The sequence below is a fragment of the Hemitrygon akajei genome, chromosome 10 (genome assembly GCF_048418815.1).
Source record: "Hemitrygon akajei chromosome 10, sHemAka1.3, whole genome shotgun sequence".
NCBI lineage: Eukaryota > Metazoa > Chordata > Chondrichthyes > Myliobatiformes > Dasyatidae > Hemitrygon > Hemitrygon akajei.
Genome location: NC_133133.1, coordinates 23352428 through 23368818, shown reverse-complemented (window position 1 = coordinate 23368818; position 16391 = coordinate 23352428). Strand labels below are relative to the sequence as shown.

Here is a 16391-nt window from a genome sequence, read left to right as displayed (position 1 = left end):
AAGCAAAATGACTTAACCCATCTGCTTCGTAAAGCCGAAGTCGTTGCTGCCTATGCATTCTGCCTATAGAGTGGAGCCCGCTTATTATCAGCTTTTAATTACAGTTTCAACACTTTTTTGGGGGGGGAGGTGCATACTCTTTCAGTCGATCAGAGTAAGTCCAGTCTTCAGAGTTCCAAGATAAGAGGGGTTGTAACAGAGTGAGGTGGGCACTTAGGTCAAGTCAAAGGGACTGTCATGATGAGTATTTCAAACTTGTGGAAGATGACTGTGGAACAAGCAATGCTGCTTTACGAGTAGGAGTACATAGCTAAAGAAAAGTATCCTTTTATTTACCTCTGTGCAACTGGCTTCTTAAAATCGGACAACCTTCTTGACCGTAACCTCGTGGGCATCAGTAAATCCTCCATATCTCTCCTTACACCCTGATCTGAAAGTTACCCCCATCATTTGGAATTAAATGACAAAGTCATAATACACCAATATTTTTCCAAGAAAATGAGCAGGCTCCACTGTAATCATGCTTCTGGCTAAAACTGTGGTTGGTCAGCCCTGGCAGTGAGCATTTCTTGTAAATTAACATGGATAAATTGTTACCAGACTGTTGATGTGACACTCGTTTGCAAACTGCCCTGGCTTCTTAACATAATGGCTTAAATATTTGTGTTAGTATTAGCAATGTCTGGTCGGGTGATATTCACGCTCATTCTTATCAATAATTTTCTATTTATGACTTATAAGTTATTGTTTCTCTATCTAATCTACTTATAAAAAGTTCCTAGACTGCCTGACTTTAAATGTGATTTTTTTCACCCATTGAACAGATGACCAGGTCCTGCGCCTTTACAGTTAGCAAGTTTGACATGTAATAAGCTATCCTCAGAATCAGAATCAGGTTTATTATCATTGACACAGTCAGGAAACTTGTTGTTTTGTGGTGGCAGTATAGTGCAGGGCATAAAAAATTTTCTCTTACATTACCATAAGAAATAAAATTAAAATAAATAGTGTTTATCGGTTCAGGGAACGTTCAGAAATCAGTGGGTGGAAGGGAAAAAGTTTCTCCTAAAACATTGAATGTGTGTCTTCAGGCTCCTGCCTAATGACAGTAATAATAAGAGGGCATGTCCAGGATGGTGAGAGTCTTTAGACGCCAACTTTTGAAGATGTTCTCAGTGGTAGGGAGGCTTGCGCCTGTGACGGAGCTGGCTGAGGCGACAACCCTCTGTAGCCTCTTTCAGCCCTCAGTTTCCTTGTTAGAGGAAACTTAGTGCTGTTTTAGCAGTTCCTGTTTTGTGGGTGCAGTTGAGCTCGCAGGCTGATACTTAGGACCAGCCATAAAGGGTACAGAACTCTGGAGCACCAATACAAGGACATGCGGAGTTCACCAGCTGTACTCGTGTAGATCCTTGGGGTGTGTTTGGTTATTTCATGCAGTTTCTGTTTTAAAGCGTAACAGTGCTCCTAGGCTGATCATCTGACAGCTGCTTTCCTTTATTAAGTTGGAAGAACATTTAAACAGCAGGCTTGGCAATACCTTTCATAAAATTTAAGTTACATGGGAGATGGTTGAAAACCCAAAATAACAGAATAAAGAGCTATAAAAGCCCAGCAGGTCAGAGAGTTTAAGATCTGGAACCTCTCATTAGACTCATTTTAGCTGTCATTCCTAATTCCCACTCTCTATCCTTCTTTGTCCCGAGAGCAATAATTTTGCACTAACTATCACAGATGGCAGTGATCTGCCCGAGAGTTATTGTTAATGTGTGAAACTGCACAGTGAGTGTTGCAGCATGAAGTGAGCATAATTCCTTCTTCCTCCAACAGTCTCATGTTCTACTAGTGCAATGCTCAGGACATCTCCCTGTTCATCAGGCTCAAACCTGGAGTCTTCTCATTTTTTGTGCAACCAAAAAGCGCATCAAACGTACCACAGGGGCGGCACAGTCGCATAACCCTGGTTCAGTTCCCATCGCTGTCTGTAAGAGTTTGTACATTCTCCCCGTGACCATGTGGGTTTTCTCCTGCTGCCCCTATTTCCTCCCACATTCTAAAGATGGATAGGTTAGTAGGTTAATTTGTCACCTGGGTGCAATTGAGTGCTGCTTGCTCATTGAACTAGAAGGGTCTGTTACCATGCTGTTTCGCTAAATCTAAAATCATTTTAATTTACCTGCTGAGCCCTCATAGAGCTTTCTGTGCAGGCAAAAGTATAAGAAATGAAGAGAAATCCTAATGCTTGCAGGATTTTTTACAATTCAGAAGAAATCACAAGCAAATTAAGGAGCAATTTTCTAACTTTATATCCCATGCTTTGTCTGCCAAGAGCATATATCGGATTTTCAATGATATACAACACCTATTGGTGAGCAGAAAATCAGAAAACAAACCATTTAATTTTTTTACCTTGGGGCTTTTACCATACAATTTTGTGTACAGAGTGGAAGCTCATTACACTGGGGCACAGCTGCCAAGTTGTAATTATAATGTTATAGTCCTATCGCCAAATTATATTCCCAACGGAATATTTGTCTTCATTTCAAAATGTTAATTTCAAAGCCACATTATGCACAATTCAACATGATAGAATTTGACGGAAGTTTCAGAGAGCACCTTTCTTCATTCAGTTTGCAAAATTTTGTTTGACCCATCTCTTTGGCCCCCAGGTGTATGATTCAATGCATTTTCAGGGATGATTTTTGAAGCCCTCCATTGGTTGAGGTAGGCCTTGGATATTGCGTCCTAGATGACTGTGTGATACACAAGCCTGGGCAGTACGACATGGAGAGCAACCTGTTGCCCATGCAGCAGTCTCCCCCTCTCCATACAGCTGATAAGTCCAAGAGAACAGCAGAGACTGATATAGTTCAGCACCGGAAACATTGCAGGAGTGGCCAATCAGCATTGAACTCAATGTTGGACTGCCTTAGGGACTCCAGCTCCTGGTGTTCCCTTGGGGTTTACTCCCGAAGCCTTCCCTATGAATGGGTATAGCTGCAGAGCAGATGAGGTTTGAGATGGTGTTTTCCTTCTCATAGATGAGCTCCCAACCACAGCTGATGAGCCCCATCTGCCCAAAATGACTTGTTTTAAGGTTCCAGCAACCAACTTTGCTCATTCTCTTGTCAGTAGAAACAGTTCTGCCTGGCTTATTAGCTAACCCACACATGAAAGCTAGGAGCTGGACTTGGTTGTAGGAGGCTGTTTGAGATGCAAGTTATTGGGAGCATTTAATAGATGGGGCTAAGCTCCACCAGCAGTGACAACATAGGGAACCAGACATCTGTCAGTTGAAAGACAAGCAGTTGTCCAATAATACAAATGTTCAATTTCCTCTGGAAATAGCCCTTGATCTGGGAACTCGACATCTGTTTCAGTGGAGTGGAGTGAGAGCTAAGGGATGGTCATGCAGTATTTGATGTTCTTAGTATTCAGCAGTGACTGGTGATCGTAAAAAAAGATACACAAGATGAGTAAGTACACCTTTGCTTGGATCCAGAGTGACCGCTACATCTGAGTACACTAGATATCAGCTAGTGACTTGTAGTTAGCTTGTTGAATTTAAGGAATCCAGATAAATGAATTCCTTAAGTTCATCAAAAAGGCCAAACAGTAGCTCTATATGTGCATTTTGAAGCTCTCATGCATCCATCTCACTGATTCTGTGGATGTGAAATCAAGAAAACCTTTATAGGATGTACTTTATCTGTGTCCACAGATAGTCTGACCTGACTGTAAAGTCATTTGTATACCACCCGCTTTCAAGGTGATCTTCCTTCAGTGTCAGCTTGGGAAAAATGCAAATGGTGATGCAAGGTGTGATTAGCAAGGAAGCTGTAGGGATGATAAACTGCACTGGGTCCTTATCTTCACAAAATGCTTGCGATATGGTCTTTCCATAACCATTACTGAGTGGCATTTGCACAGAATTTTAGTGACATAGTTCAGTCTGAGGGAGAGGGCATCCAGGCAGTCAGAGTTCTCAGTAAAAGAAAACCACCACGGTATTGTAATTGATGGAGACAAAAGAGACAAGATGCAGGTATCTGGAACAAAAAAAAACACCCACAAACTACTGGAGGAACTCAGTTGCTCAGCAAAAGAAAACCAAAAGTAGTTTTAAAGAATTCAAGCTCGATATATGCTCATTATTTTGGTATGGATTCTGTTTGAGCGTGAGTTTGGAACCATTTTAATTTTCCATTATGGAATTAAATCAGTAAGGCCGAGCAAACCCCGGTTTGAGCCCAAGTCGGTTAAGCAGGGTGATGTCCTCAGAGGTAATGCTGAATCCGAGGCCACGGGAGAGGTCAGAGGTGGGAGAGAGAGGAAAAGCTTTCAAAGATTAGTGAGAATGTATGTGAGCTTTGGGGAGGGCAGGAATAGACTCTATTGTCAACACTCACTCAGTTTCCACATAGCAAGAGACTATTGTGTAAAATATTGTAGAATGGTTGGAACCTTGAACACCATAGACTAAATGCAGGCCAGTACATCTGGACATGACAGGAACTGCGTTGAATTTTCCATCATGCTGAATAGTAAGCAGGAGGGCACTAATAGGCGAAAAGAAAAGAGAGTGAATTTGTCACCGCAGTACATACTAACCACATAACCAGTAAAGAGCAACCAGACTGTCGAATGTGTTTGTTGTTTCGTCAGAGCCAACATGATGCTTTCACACCTTCCTGGCCAAGGTTTGACATTAAAAGATGAATTGACCTTCTTGCAGGTTTTCCAGGGCAAAAAGGATTCACAGGAGACCGTGGACCTTCAGGGCCTTCTGGTATGAAGGGATTCCCAGGAGTTCCAGGAAACCCAGGTTTCCCTGGGCGACCAGGCCCCCCAGGTCCTCCAGGAGAGCCTGGTACTGCTAATTATTTCCGACCTGGACCGAAAGGTACTCTGTTTTCCTTTATTAAAATTATTGATTGTTATTTTGCAAGAGTGTCTTTGTTTTTATCTTTTGGCACCAAGGCAGTGCAAGATGGGCATCAGCAATTGGCAAAGGGCCTTGCTCCTTATCAGAACAAGAGATTTAAGCAAAGTATCAAAATACTCGCTTTGAATGTCAGAACATGGAGGAACAATCACGAAGCCCCCACTTCTCCCAATGATCCTTTGGTCTCAGTATCTGAAGCTGACCTGTGGGCTGCCTTCAGGAGGGTGAATCCAAAGAAAGCATCCAGAGTGGATGGGGTACCTGGCCACTGAAGTCCTGTGCTGATCATCTGGCTGGTGTGTTCACTGATAATCTTTAACATCTTACTTCAGCAGTATGTGGTATCCAACTACTTCAAGCAGGCTTCAATTATACTGGATCAGTGTACAGGAGGGAGATTGAAAATTTGGCTGAGTGAAGTCATAACCACAACCTCTCACTCAATGTCAGCAAGGCCAAGGAACTGATTGTATTCTTCGGGAGAGGGAAACCAGAGGTCCATGAGCCAGTCCTCATTGGGCGTTCCTTGGTGTTACTGGTTCAGAGGACCTGCCCTGGACCCAGCAAGTAAATGCAATATGAAGAAAGCACAACAGTGCCTCTGCCTCTTTAGGAGTCTACGTAGATTTGGCACATCATCAAAAGCTGACAGATTTCTATAGAAAGTGTAGTGAGGTATGTATTGACTAGCTGTATCATGGCCTGGTATGGAAACACCAAAGCCTTTAAATGGAAAACCATGGATTTGGCCAGTACATCACAGATAAAGCGCTCCCAATGACTGAGCGCATCTCCATGAAACACTGTCTTCAGAAATCAGCATCCATTATCAGAGATTCTCACTATCCAGGCCTTGCTCTTTTCTCACTGCTGCCATCATGTAGATGTTATCAGAGCCTCAGGACTCGTGCCACCAGGTTCAGGAACAGGTACTACCCCTCCACTACCAGGCTCATGAACAAAAGGTGTCACCACTGTTCGGATATGGCTCAAGTGCGGAGTGAGAGACACTGAAGCAGGTTGATAGTTCACAGACTTTAATTCGAAAAAGAGAAAATTAAACAATGAACACTAGGCCAAACAGGGCCATTAACTAAAACTCTCAAAAGGGAAACGAAGCCTACAATGGGGCCGAAAAGAATATCCAAACATTAAATGAATACCGCCAGTCTTCAGAGTCAGTTGATTTTGAAAGTCCAATGGCTCAGGGAAGGCCGAATGTAAAACGGCAGTGAACCTTTGCTATGCACTGTTCAAGTCTCGACAAGCACTATGTCAACAAGTATGGAGTTAAATACTATCACAATTAAATAATAATTACCTGGCACGTGCAGATTCACAAGCACAATTGCCGTATCTACTGCGCTGCCGAATCCGTGGTTATGACAAAAGAGAATAACTACACTCACTCACCCATCTATTGAGATGTTCCCACAACCAATGATCTCATTTTAAGGACTCTTTATCTTGTTATTTCATGTTCTCGTTATTTATTGCTATTTATTTATATTTGCATCTGCACAGTTTATTGTCTTCTGGTAGATCTTTCATTAATCCTGTTACAGTTACTGTTCCATAGATTTGCTCAGTATGCCTGCAGAAAAATGAATCTCAGGGTTGTGCGTGATGACATCTATGTAATCTGATAATAAAATTTACTTTGAACTTTGCAATGCTGCAACATTACCATCAACCAACAACAAAGTTGAAGATTAATCCCAACCCATCTCAAAATTCCCACTCACAAGATCACTGAGTCAGTACAACTGTAAGATTAATGTAAGACTTTGGAGTTGGATTGTAATTCATTTGAAACTGTAGTTGTCTAACTGACTCTGATACTAAGGGCCTGATGGAGAAACTTTCTCTGCCTCACTCGGAGTCTGCTCAAGCTCAACATTTGACTTGCATTCCCAGTAAAATAGAACAGTCTCATTGTGCACCAACATTGTAAGTGACGCACACAAAATGCTGGAGGAACTCAGCAGGCCAGGCAGTATCAATGGAAAGGAGTAAACAATCAACGCTTCGGGCTGAGACCCTTCCTCAGGACAGGGACCCTTCATCAGGACTGCTGAGTTCCTCCAGCATTGTGTGTTTCCATAGATACTGCCACGCCTGCTGAATTCCTCTAGCATTTTGTGTGTTGCTTTTCCATTCTCTGCAGATTTTCTCTTGTTTGTGACCAACATTATAAGTGTTGGTTCACACGCATTTACTATCAATCTTGTCTTGAAATCTACCAGAGAACTATTAGCATTAGAAATATTAATCTTTTCAATGTAACAGTGCTAAGTTTACATGGCTACATTACTGATGGTAATTTCTGTTGCCAATTTGCTGTCAGGATCTGCAGAACTAAAGACGTTAAAGTTCTTTTAAGTGTTTCTGATAAATTCTCCTATCTTTCATTTTTGATCACTTCGCTTAGGGAATTGGCTAATCCCAGTATTCAGTTGGTTGGATACTTATATTTTGACCCTTACAACATTTAAAAAGAACCTGATTCCAAGAGTGAACCAGATTTCATCTGATGGACGTGTTTAAGATATCAGGATTCAGATAAACTGTAACCCTTGGTCCAATGGATCAGACACAAGAATGACTTGGAACATTAAGAATAAAAGTCATTAAAAGACAACAATGGAGTAAATTCTGTGGCAAACAGGACTTTGACTTTGCCATACAACAGATCAGAATCAGAATCACAAGCAGGTTTAACATCATGGATATATCCTGTGAAATTTGTTAACTTAGTGGATGCAATAAATGCAATACATGATAATTTAGAAAAAAAATAAGTCAATTACAGCAAGTATATATATGTATATTAAAAGTTAAAAATAGTGCAGAACAGAAAATGATATAAAACAATGTGAGGTAGTGTTCATGGGTTCAATGTCCATTTAGAAATTGGATGACAGAGGGAAATAATCTGTTCCTGAATCACTGAGTGTGTGCCTTTGGGCTTCTGTACACCCTTCTTGATGGTAACAGTGAGAAGAGGGCATATCCTGGGTGATGGGGGTCCTTAATAATGGATGCTGAGGCACTGCTCCTTTAAAATATCCTGGATACTAAGGAGTCTAGAACCCATCATGGAGCTGACTAATTTAACAACTTTCTGTAGCTTCTTTGGATTCTGTACAGTAGCCCACCCATGCCACTCCCCCCCCCATACCAGACAGTAATACAGCCTGCCAGAATGATCTCCACGGTACATCTGTAGAGGTTTTCTCGAGTTTAAGGTGACAAACCAAATCTCCTCAACCTCCTAATGAAATATAGCCGCTGTCTTGCCTTCTTTATAGCTGCCTTGACATGTTGGGACCAGGTGAGATCTTCAGACCTTGACACCCAGTAACTTGAAGTTGCTCACTCTCTCCGCTTCTGATCCCTCTATGAGGATTGATTCGTGTTCCTTCGTCTTAACCCTTCCTGAAGTCCACAATCAGCTATTTGGTGTTACTGATGTTGAGTGCAAGGTCGTTGCTGCAGCATCTTTCAACCAGCTGATATATCTCGCTCCAGTACACCCTCTCGTCTCCATTTGAGATGCTGCCAACAATGGTTGTATCATCGGTAAACTTACAGATGGATTCTAAGCTACACCTAGCCACACAGTCATGGGTATGGAGAGAGTGCAGCAGTGGGCTAAGCACATACCCCCGAGGTGCACCAGTGTTGATCGTCAGCGAGGAGGAGATATTATCACCAATCCACACAGATTGTGGTCTTCCGGTTAGGAAGTGGAAGATCCAATTGCAGTGGGAGGTACAGAGGCCCAGGTTCTGCAACTTCTCAATCAGGATTGTGGGAATGATAGTGTTAAATGCTGAGCTATGAGCTATAGTCAACAAACCACTTCCTGACATAGATGTTTGTATTGTCCAGGTGATCTAAGGCTTTGTGAAGAGCCATTCAGAATGTGTCTGCCATAGACCTATTGTGGCAATAGGCAAATTGCAGTGGGTCCAGGTCCTTGCTGAGGCAGGATTTGGTTCAATCAACACGTACAAAAGCTGGATGAACTCAGCAGGTCAAGCAGCATCCGTTGAAATGTGCAGTCAACATTTCGGGCCAAGACCCTTCGTCAGGACTAAAGAAGGAGGGGGCAAGGGCCCCATAAAGAACGTGGGGGGAGGGTGGAAAACCAATCAGAGGAAAGATCAAGGGTAGGGGGAGGGGAAGCAGGGAGGGGATAGGCAGGAAAGGTGAAGAAGGAATGTAAGGGGAAAGCACTATGGGTAGTAGAAGAAGGCAGAATCATGAGAGAGGTGATAGGCAGCTAGAAGAGGAGACAAAGTGAAAGTGGGGTGGTGGAAGGGAGAGGGAGGGAATTACCGGAAGTTGGAGAATTCGATGTTCATGCCAAGGGGCTGGAGGCTACCCAGACGGTAGATGAGGTGTTGCTCCTCCAACCTGAGTTTGGCCTCATCATGGCAGTAGAGAAGGCCATTTTTGGACATATCCGAATGGGAATGTGAAGCAGAGTTGAAGTGGGTGACTACCGGGAGATCCTGTCTGTTGTGGCAGACGGAGCGGAGGTGCTTGACGAAGCGGTCCCCCAATCTGTGTCGGGCCTTGCCGATGTAGAGGAGGCCACACCGGGAGCACCGGATGCAATAGATTACCCCAACAGAGTCACAAGTGTTGCCTCACTTGGAAGGACTGTTTGGGAGCATCAATGGATGCTGCCCAACCTGCTGAGTTCATCCAGCTTTTGTACTTGTTGATTTGACCACAGCATCTGCAGTATACTTTGTGTTTACTAGGAGTGGGTTCAAGCTATGACCAACCTCTAAAAACATTTTGTCACTGTAGATATGAGTGCTACTGGATAATAGTCATTAAGACAGCTCACACTACTTTTCTTGGGCACTGGTATAGTTGTTACCCTTTTGAAGCAGGTGGAAACTTCTGAACGTCGCAGTGAGAGGTTGAAAATGTCCTTGAATACTCCTGTTAGTTGGCTGGCATATGTTTTCAGAGTGGTACCAGGTGCTCCATCACGGCCTGCATCTTGCTGGAGTTCACCCTCTTGATGATAGCCTGACATAGACAGAGATCACAGGGTCAGCTGGTGCAGCAGGGATCTTCACAGCTGTAATTATATTCTCCCTTTCCAAGTGGGCGTAGAAGGTGTTGAGCTCGTCTGGTAGTGAAGTATCGCTGCCATTCATGCTATTGGGTTTGGTTCTGTAGGAAGTAATGTCCTGCAAACCCTGGAAAATTGACATGCATCCAATGTTGCCTCCAACTTCTCTCGGAATTGTTTCTTCGTTCTTGAAGTAGCTCTCCTTACGTCATACCTGGTTTTCTTATACAGACCTGGATCGCCAGATTTAAATACCGCAGATCTAGCCCTCAGCAGACGACGAACCTCCAGGTTCATTCACAGCTTCTGGTTTGGGAACGTACAGCAAGTTTTCTTTGGCACACACTCATCCACACAGATTTTAATGAAGCTGTTAACAACTGCAGCATACTCATCCAAATTCAAAGGTGAATCCCTGATACAGCTCAGTCTGATTCGAAAGCAGTCCTGTAAGAGCTCCTGTGCTTCCCTTGTACATATCTACTTGGTGCTCACAATTGGCGCTGCAGTCTTCAGTCTCATCCTATACCACAGTACAACTAGGTGATCAGACTTTCTGAAGATCCATTGAATATCATGAACATTGGAATTGCCTGTCTTTAATAATGGAAACCTCTTGGAAATGTTGGGCTGTTATCTCACAAGGTAATTTGGGAGATAATTTATTTAGAGATACAGTGTAGGACAGGGTCTTCCAGCCCTACAAGCTGCACCACCCAGCAAATTACCTACTTAACATTAGCAGGACAATTTACAATGACCAATTAACCTAGCAACTGGGCTTACTTGGACTGTGTGAGGAAACAGGAGCACTCGGATGAAACCTATCTGATTCATGGAGAGAACGTACAAACGTCCTACAAATGGCGCCAGAATTTAACTCTGAACTTCACCATGCCCTGAGCTGTGATAGCGTCACGCTAACTGCTAAGCTACTGTGACACCATAAGGTGCTTCAGAAGTACGTGTTTTTAAATTATATTTTACGAAAATATGAAGTGAGAAAGGTGCAGTGGTTTGGAAATAATGTCGCAACCTACCTCGTGTTTTCTTCAACACAGGAGAATCTGAAGATGATGGAAAACTTGAGCAACACTTAACAAAATGCTTGAGGCTGCCTGACTTGCTGAATTCATCCAGCATTTTGTATGTGTTACATGTTTTTAAGTCTTTTTGGTGTTCAGCCCTCCTCAGAACTGTATGTGGTTTGTAGAAAGATGTGAGCAAAAAATCTGCATTTTTGCTGCTTTACTTGTGATCTTATCCCTGCCTCTGAGCAATTTGAGAATTGGAGATCAAAAGAGCCCTGATAACTAGGTAGATTACATTTTCTGGAAGATTCCATTCACCAGGTGTGCTTTACTGATTTTAAATTATTGTTAGGTACCCCAACCACATTAACATCAAACCTTCATAAAAACTAAAGTTCGTGAAAAATTCTTGGACTTTCAGCACAGGTACATAGGGAATATCCAGAGCAGATAGGGAATAATCGCCACAGTTTGTACATGGATCAGGAACTTGCAATCATGTTGTTTTGATTTCAACCTTTACTGACTTAACTTTACGATGCTTTAAATGTAGCACAGTATGAAAATTATGTTGCTAATTATTTTATGTCTTGAATTGGTGCAGGTGAAGCGGGCTGCAGTGGTGTAATTGGATTTCCAGGAATGCCTGGCCCTCCAGGCCTGCCTGGATTTGATGGAAGGAAGGGAGAAACTGGCAGCCCAGGAAGACCAGGCTACCCGGGCTCCCCGGGCAGGACTGGAGAGAAAGGTGAATGTCAAATCGCAACTGTAATACTATATTATACTGTAGATTGAAACCCCTTCTTGTGGGGTTGGGAGGGATCTTTTAATGGGCGGAATCATTTTAGACCATAAGACTATAAAATATAGGAGCAGAACTAACCCATTTGACTCATTGAGTCTGCTCCGCCATTTCATTATGGCTGATCCTTTTTGTCTCGCAGCCCCAATCTCCTGCTTTCTCCCCATATCTCTTCGTGCCCTGACTAATCAAGAATCTATCAACCTCTAACTTAAGTATACCCAATTGCTTGGCCTCCACAGTGGCAACAAATACCACAGATTCACCACTCTCTGGCTTAGGAAATTCCTCCTCATCTCTGTTTTAAAAGAACACCCCTCTGTTCTGAGGATGTGTCCTCTGGTCTTAGACTCCCACTACCATAGGAAACATCCTCTCCACATCCACTCTATATAGGCCATTCAACATTCAATAGGTTTCAAAGAAGTCACCTTTTATTCTTCTGTATTCTAGTGAGTAGAGACGCAGAGCCATCAAACGCTCTTCATATGACAAGCCTTTCAATCCTGGAATCATTTTCGTGAAGCTCCTTTGAAACTTCTCCAATGTCAGTATATCCTTTCTTAGATAAGCGGCCGAAAACTGCCCACAATATTCCATCATTAGGCCTCACCAGTGCTTTATAAACCTTTAGCATTACCTCCTTGCTTTATATTCTAGTCCTCTCAAAATGAATGCTACAATTGCATTTGTCTTCCTCACCATCAACTCAACCTGCAAATTAGCCTTTAGGGAATCCTGCACAAGGACTCCCAAGTCCTTTTACACCTCAGATTTTTGAATTTTCTCTCCATTTAGAAAATAGTCTCTGCTTTTATTTCTTCTACCAAAGTGCATGACAATACACTTCCCAACACTGAATACCATCTGCCATTTTGCCCATTTTCCAAATCTGTCTAAATCATTCTGTAGCCACTCTGCTTCCTCAAAACCACCTGCCCCTCTGCCTATCTCTATACCGTCCACAAACCTGGCCACAAAGCTGTCAAATTTGTCTTCTAAGTCATTGTCCTATACTCTAAAAAGAAGCAGTTTCAACACAGACACCTGTGGAACACACTAGTCAGCAGCAGCCAACCAGCAAAGGCTCCCTTTACTCCCACTCTTTTCCTCCTGTCAATCAGCCAATGCTCTATCCATGCTAGTATCTTTACTGTAATACCATGGACTCTTAACTTATTACGCAGCTTCATATGTGGCATCTTGTTAAAGTACAAAACATCCAATTCATTTCTGTCTATCCTGCGTGCTATTTCTTCAAAGAATACAAACAGATTTGTCAGGCAATTTTTTTCCCTTAAGGAAACTATGCTGACTTTGGCCTATTTCAACATGTGTCCCAAGTACCCCAAAACCACATCCTTAACAGTCAACTCTAGCATTTTCCCAACCACTGATGTTAGAATATCTGGCTATAATTTCCTTTCTTCTGTCTCTCTCCCTTCTTGAAAAGTGGAGTGGTATTTGCAATTTTCCAGTTTTCCAGAACCTAGTGATTCTTGAAAGACCATTACTAATGCCTCCAGAATCTCTCTAGTTGCCTCTTTCAGAACCTTGGGGCATATACCATTTTGTCCAGGAAACTTATCAACCTTCAGATCTTTCAGTTTCTCAAGGACCTTCTTCCTAGCAATGGGAAATTCACACACTTCTGACTCCTGACTTTCTCAAACTTCTGGCATACTGCTTGTGTTTTCCAGTGTGAAATGGAAGACACCGGCAATATTTTGTGTAATTAAATAATTTAAAGTTTTTTAGCTGAAGGTGCTTTGACTGATGGTTGAGGTTCATAGGCCCCCAATGTAAGGAAAAGGTTTCCAGAAATTCAGTTGTATAATCAAAATCAGAATCAGATTTATTATTACTGACATAGAGTTTGTTGTGAACTTTGTTACCTTGTGACAGCAGTTCAGTGCAAGACTAAAATATTCAGTGCATTACAAAACTAATAAGTGAATAAGTAGTGTGAAAGATGAAAAATGAGGACAGTGTTCGTCAACTATTCAGAAAGCTGATGGCAGAGAGGAAGAAGCTGTTGCTAAAAGTGTGTGTGTTCAGTTTCCTGTTCCTTTCTATGGTAGTAATGGGAGGAGTGTGTGTCCTAGATGGTGACGGTCATTAATGAGGAATGTCGCCATCTTGAGGCACCACCTTTTGAAAGTGTCCTCGGCAGTGAAGAGGCTTGTACTCATAATGGAGCTAGCTGAGTCTACAACCCTCTGCAGTCTCTTTCGATCCTGTGCATTGCCTGTCCCTTCTAATATGACACTTCTGAAAATTAACTACCTGGAGTGAAGTGTAATAACGGCCATTTCCAAGTTAATTTGTGTCATCACTGGAATTTGACATGGGACTTTCCAATGAGGTTAATTCGTGCTGCTGACAGAATTTCCAGATCACTCGTGCCTGCAATAACAGTGTTCCCCGTGCAGTGCTCCTTTTCAAGTTCGTTCAAGTTTATTGTCATTCAACCATACACATGTATGCAGCTAAATGAAACATCATTCCTCTGGGGCCAATGTGCAAAGCACAGTACATACTGTATAATCACACACAGCACATGAGAATTACAATCCAGCACATACCGTCACAAAATAATATAGTATAAATCCCTTAGTAGTATGGTTTGAAGATTGACAGTTTGACATAAAGCGTGAGTTACATGTTCATGTAAGACATTATAATATTACTGGCACTCTTATAATAAAACAAGCAGTCATATAAGTTTGTGAAACAGCATCAATAAAATGTCAGGTTTAAGTTTTTTACTCAGAGAATGGTGAGTGCATGGAATGGGCTGCCAGCAACGGTGGTGAAGGTGGATACGATAGGGTCTTTTAAGAGGCTTTAGATAGGTACATGGAGCTTAGTAAAATAGAGGACTATAGGTAAACCTAGTAATTTCTGAGGTAGGGAAATGTTCGGCACAACTTTGTGTGCCAAAGGGCCTGTATTGTGCTGTAGGTCTTCTATGTTTCTAAAAGATGAAAAGTGACCAGTGCAGGATGAGAGTGTGTCTGAGCTGTGGAGTGGGAGGGGAGGGGAAAGTCAGGGCATTTTGTAATACACTGGATTCCAGTTCATTGGTTAATCAGGGCAGCCACTTATTTAGGACAACTCTTAAAGGACAAAAAGTGATCAAGAAAATAGCTGGGGTTTCCTTAATTTATTTTGGACATTATGCTGCTTAATTGGGGCAGGAGACTGTTGTTGAACAGTTTCTAACTAGTGCCAGTCATGTGCACCTGCGTAGCCATCACACACTACACTACGTTTAGTGTGAACAGTTTTTAAATAATGCCAGTTGCATGTGTTTGTCTTCAAAAAGCTAATTCTGTCAGTGACATTTGGTGAAAAATACACAGTAAGACAATTCAGAACTGTTTTGTTCACTGTGGTTTCAAGCATTCAGACTTGAAGATGTCAGAAACAGTTGGGGGTGTAAATGAAATGATTTTACTACATCAACAAGTTAGGAACGATGTAGTTATTTGAAGGCATTGACAATCATCTTGAATATTACAATGAAAATGAAGATTTGGAGGATGTAATCATCAACAGCATTGTATTATGGCAGTCTATTATCTGCAGCAGATGTCTGCACTGATTTTGTTCATTTACAATCAATCGAAAGAACACAACAGTGTTCACGCTACACAGATTCCACCATATGGGAATGACAGTTTTATAATACTGTAGTAGTATTGTTCGTGTTCTAATTTGTTCTACATTTCATTTTAAAACACTTTGTTACCCAGTTAGATGGTAGTTTGTCTTTTTTATGCATCTTTAACTATTTCCATGAAACTTCTGCTAATTGGGGCAGCCACATAATTGGGCGAAAATGTACTGGTTGTGATATGTCCCAATTAACTGGAGTCCACTGTACTTGAAATAACCAAGTTGCCTTTGGAGTAGGAATAGAACACTTGTATTTCTGACCATTGTGTGCAGCTCTGGTGCTGCATTACAAGAAGCACAGAGAGACTTTGGAGAGAGTGCACAAGAGGTTCACCAGGATGTTGCCTGGATGAGAGAGCATTAGCTCGAAGAGGAGTTTGCACAAACTTCGATTGTTTGTTCTGGAGCATCAGAAACTGAGGAGTAACTTGACAGAAATATGTAAACTTTTAGGCACAGCCAGGGTAAATAATCAGAGCCTCAGTCCCAGGAAAGAAATTCAAAATGCTAAAAGACACAGTTTAAGATGAGAGGGAAATTAAGTAGGATGCGCGGGGCATGCTTTTTATTTGCACACATAGTGGTGGGTGTCTGGAATGTGCAGCTGGGAGCTGTTAGAAGCAAATATGATACATGGGTTTAAAATGCATATAACTGGCACGTGACTTTGCGTGAAATGGAGAGATAAATTGGTAAATTGGTTTATTATTGTCGTATGTGCCAAAGTGCAGTGAAAACTTTGTTTTGCATCCCGTCTATACAGATCATTTCATTAGCATTGAGATAACTTAAGGAAAAATAAGTGCAGAATCAAGTGTTACAGTCACAGAGAAAGTG

The 16391-nt window shown here is 42.0% G+C and overlaps 1 protein-coding gene across 4 annotated transcripts in view; it reads left to right on the top strand.

The window, feature by feature from the left end:
- The window catches only part of col4a6 (collagen, type IV, alpha 6), a 409162-nt gene that overhangs the window by 332582 nt on the left and 60189 nt on the right, over positions 1–16391 (top strand). For all 4 annotated transcript variants that reach the window (XM_073057903.1, XM_073057902.1, XM_073057904.1 and 1 more), the window contains 2 exons: positions 4733–4900; positions 11676–11819. In XM_073057903.1, coding sequence (XP_072914004.1) covers positions 4733–4900; positions 11676–11819 — 312 coding nt within the window. The remainder of the gene's footprint in view (positions 1–4732; positions 4901–11675; positions 11820–16391) is intronic.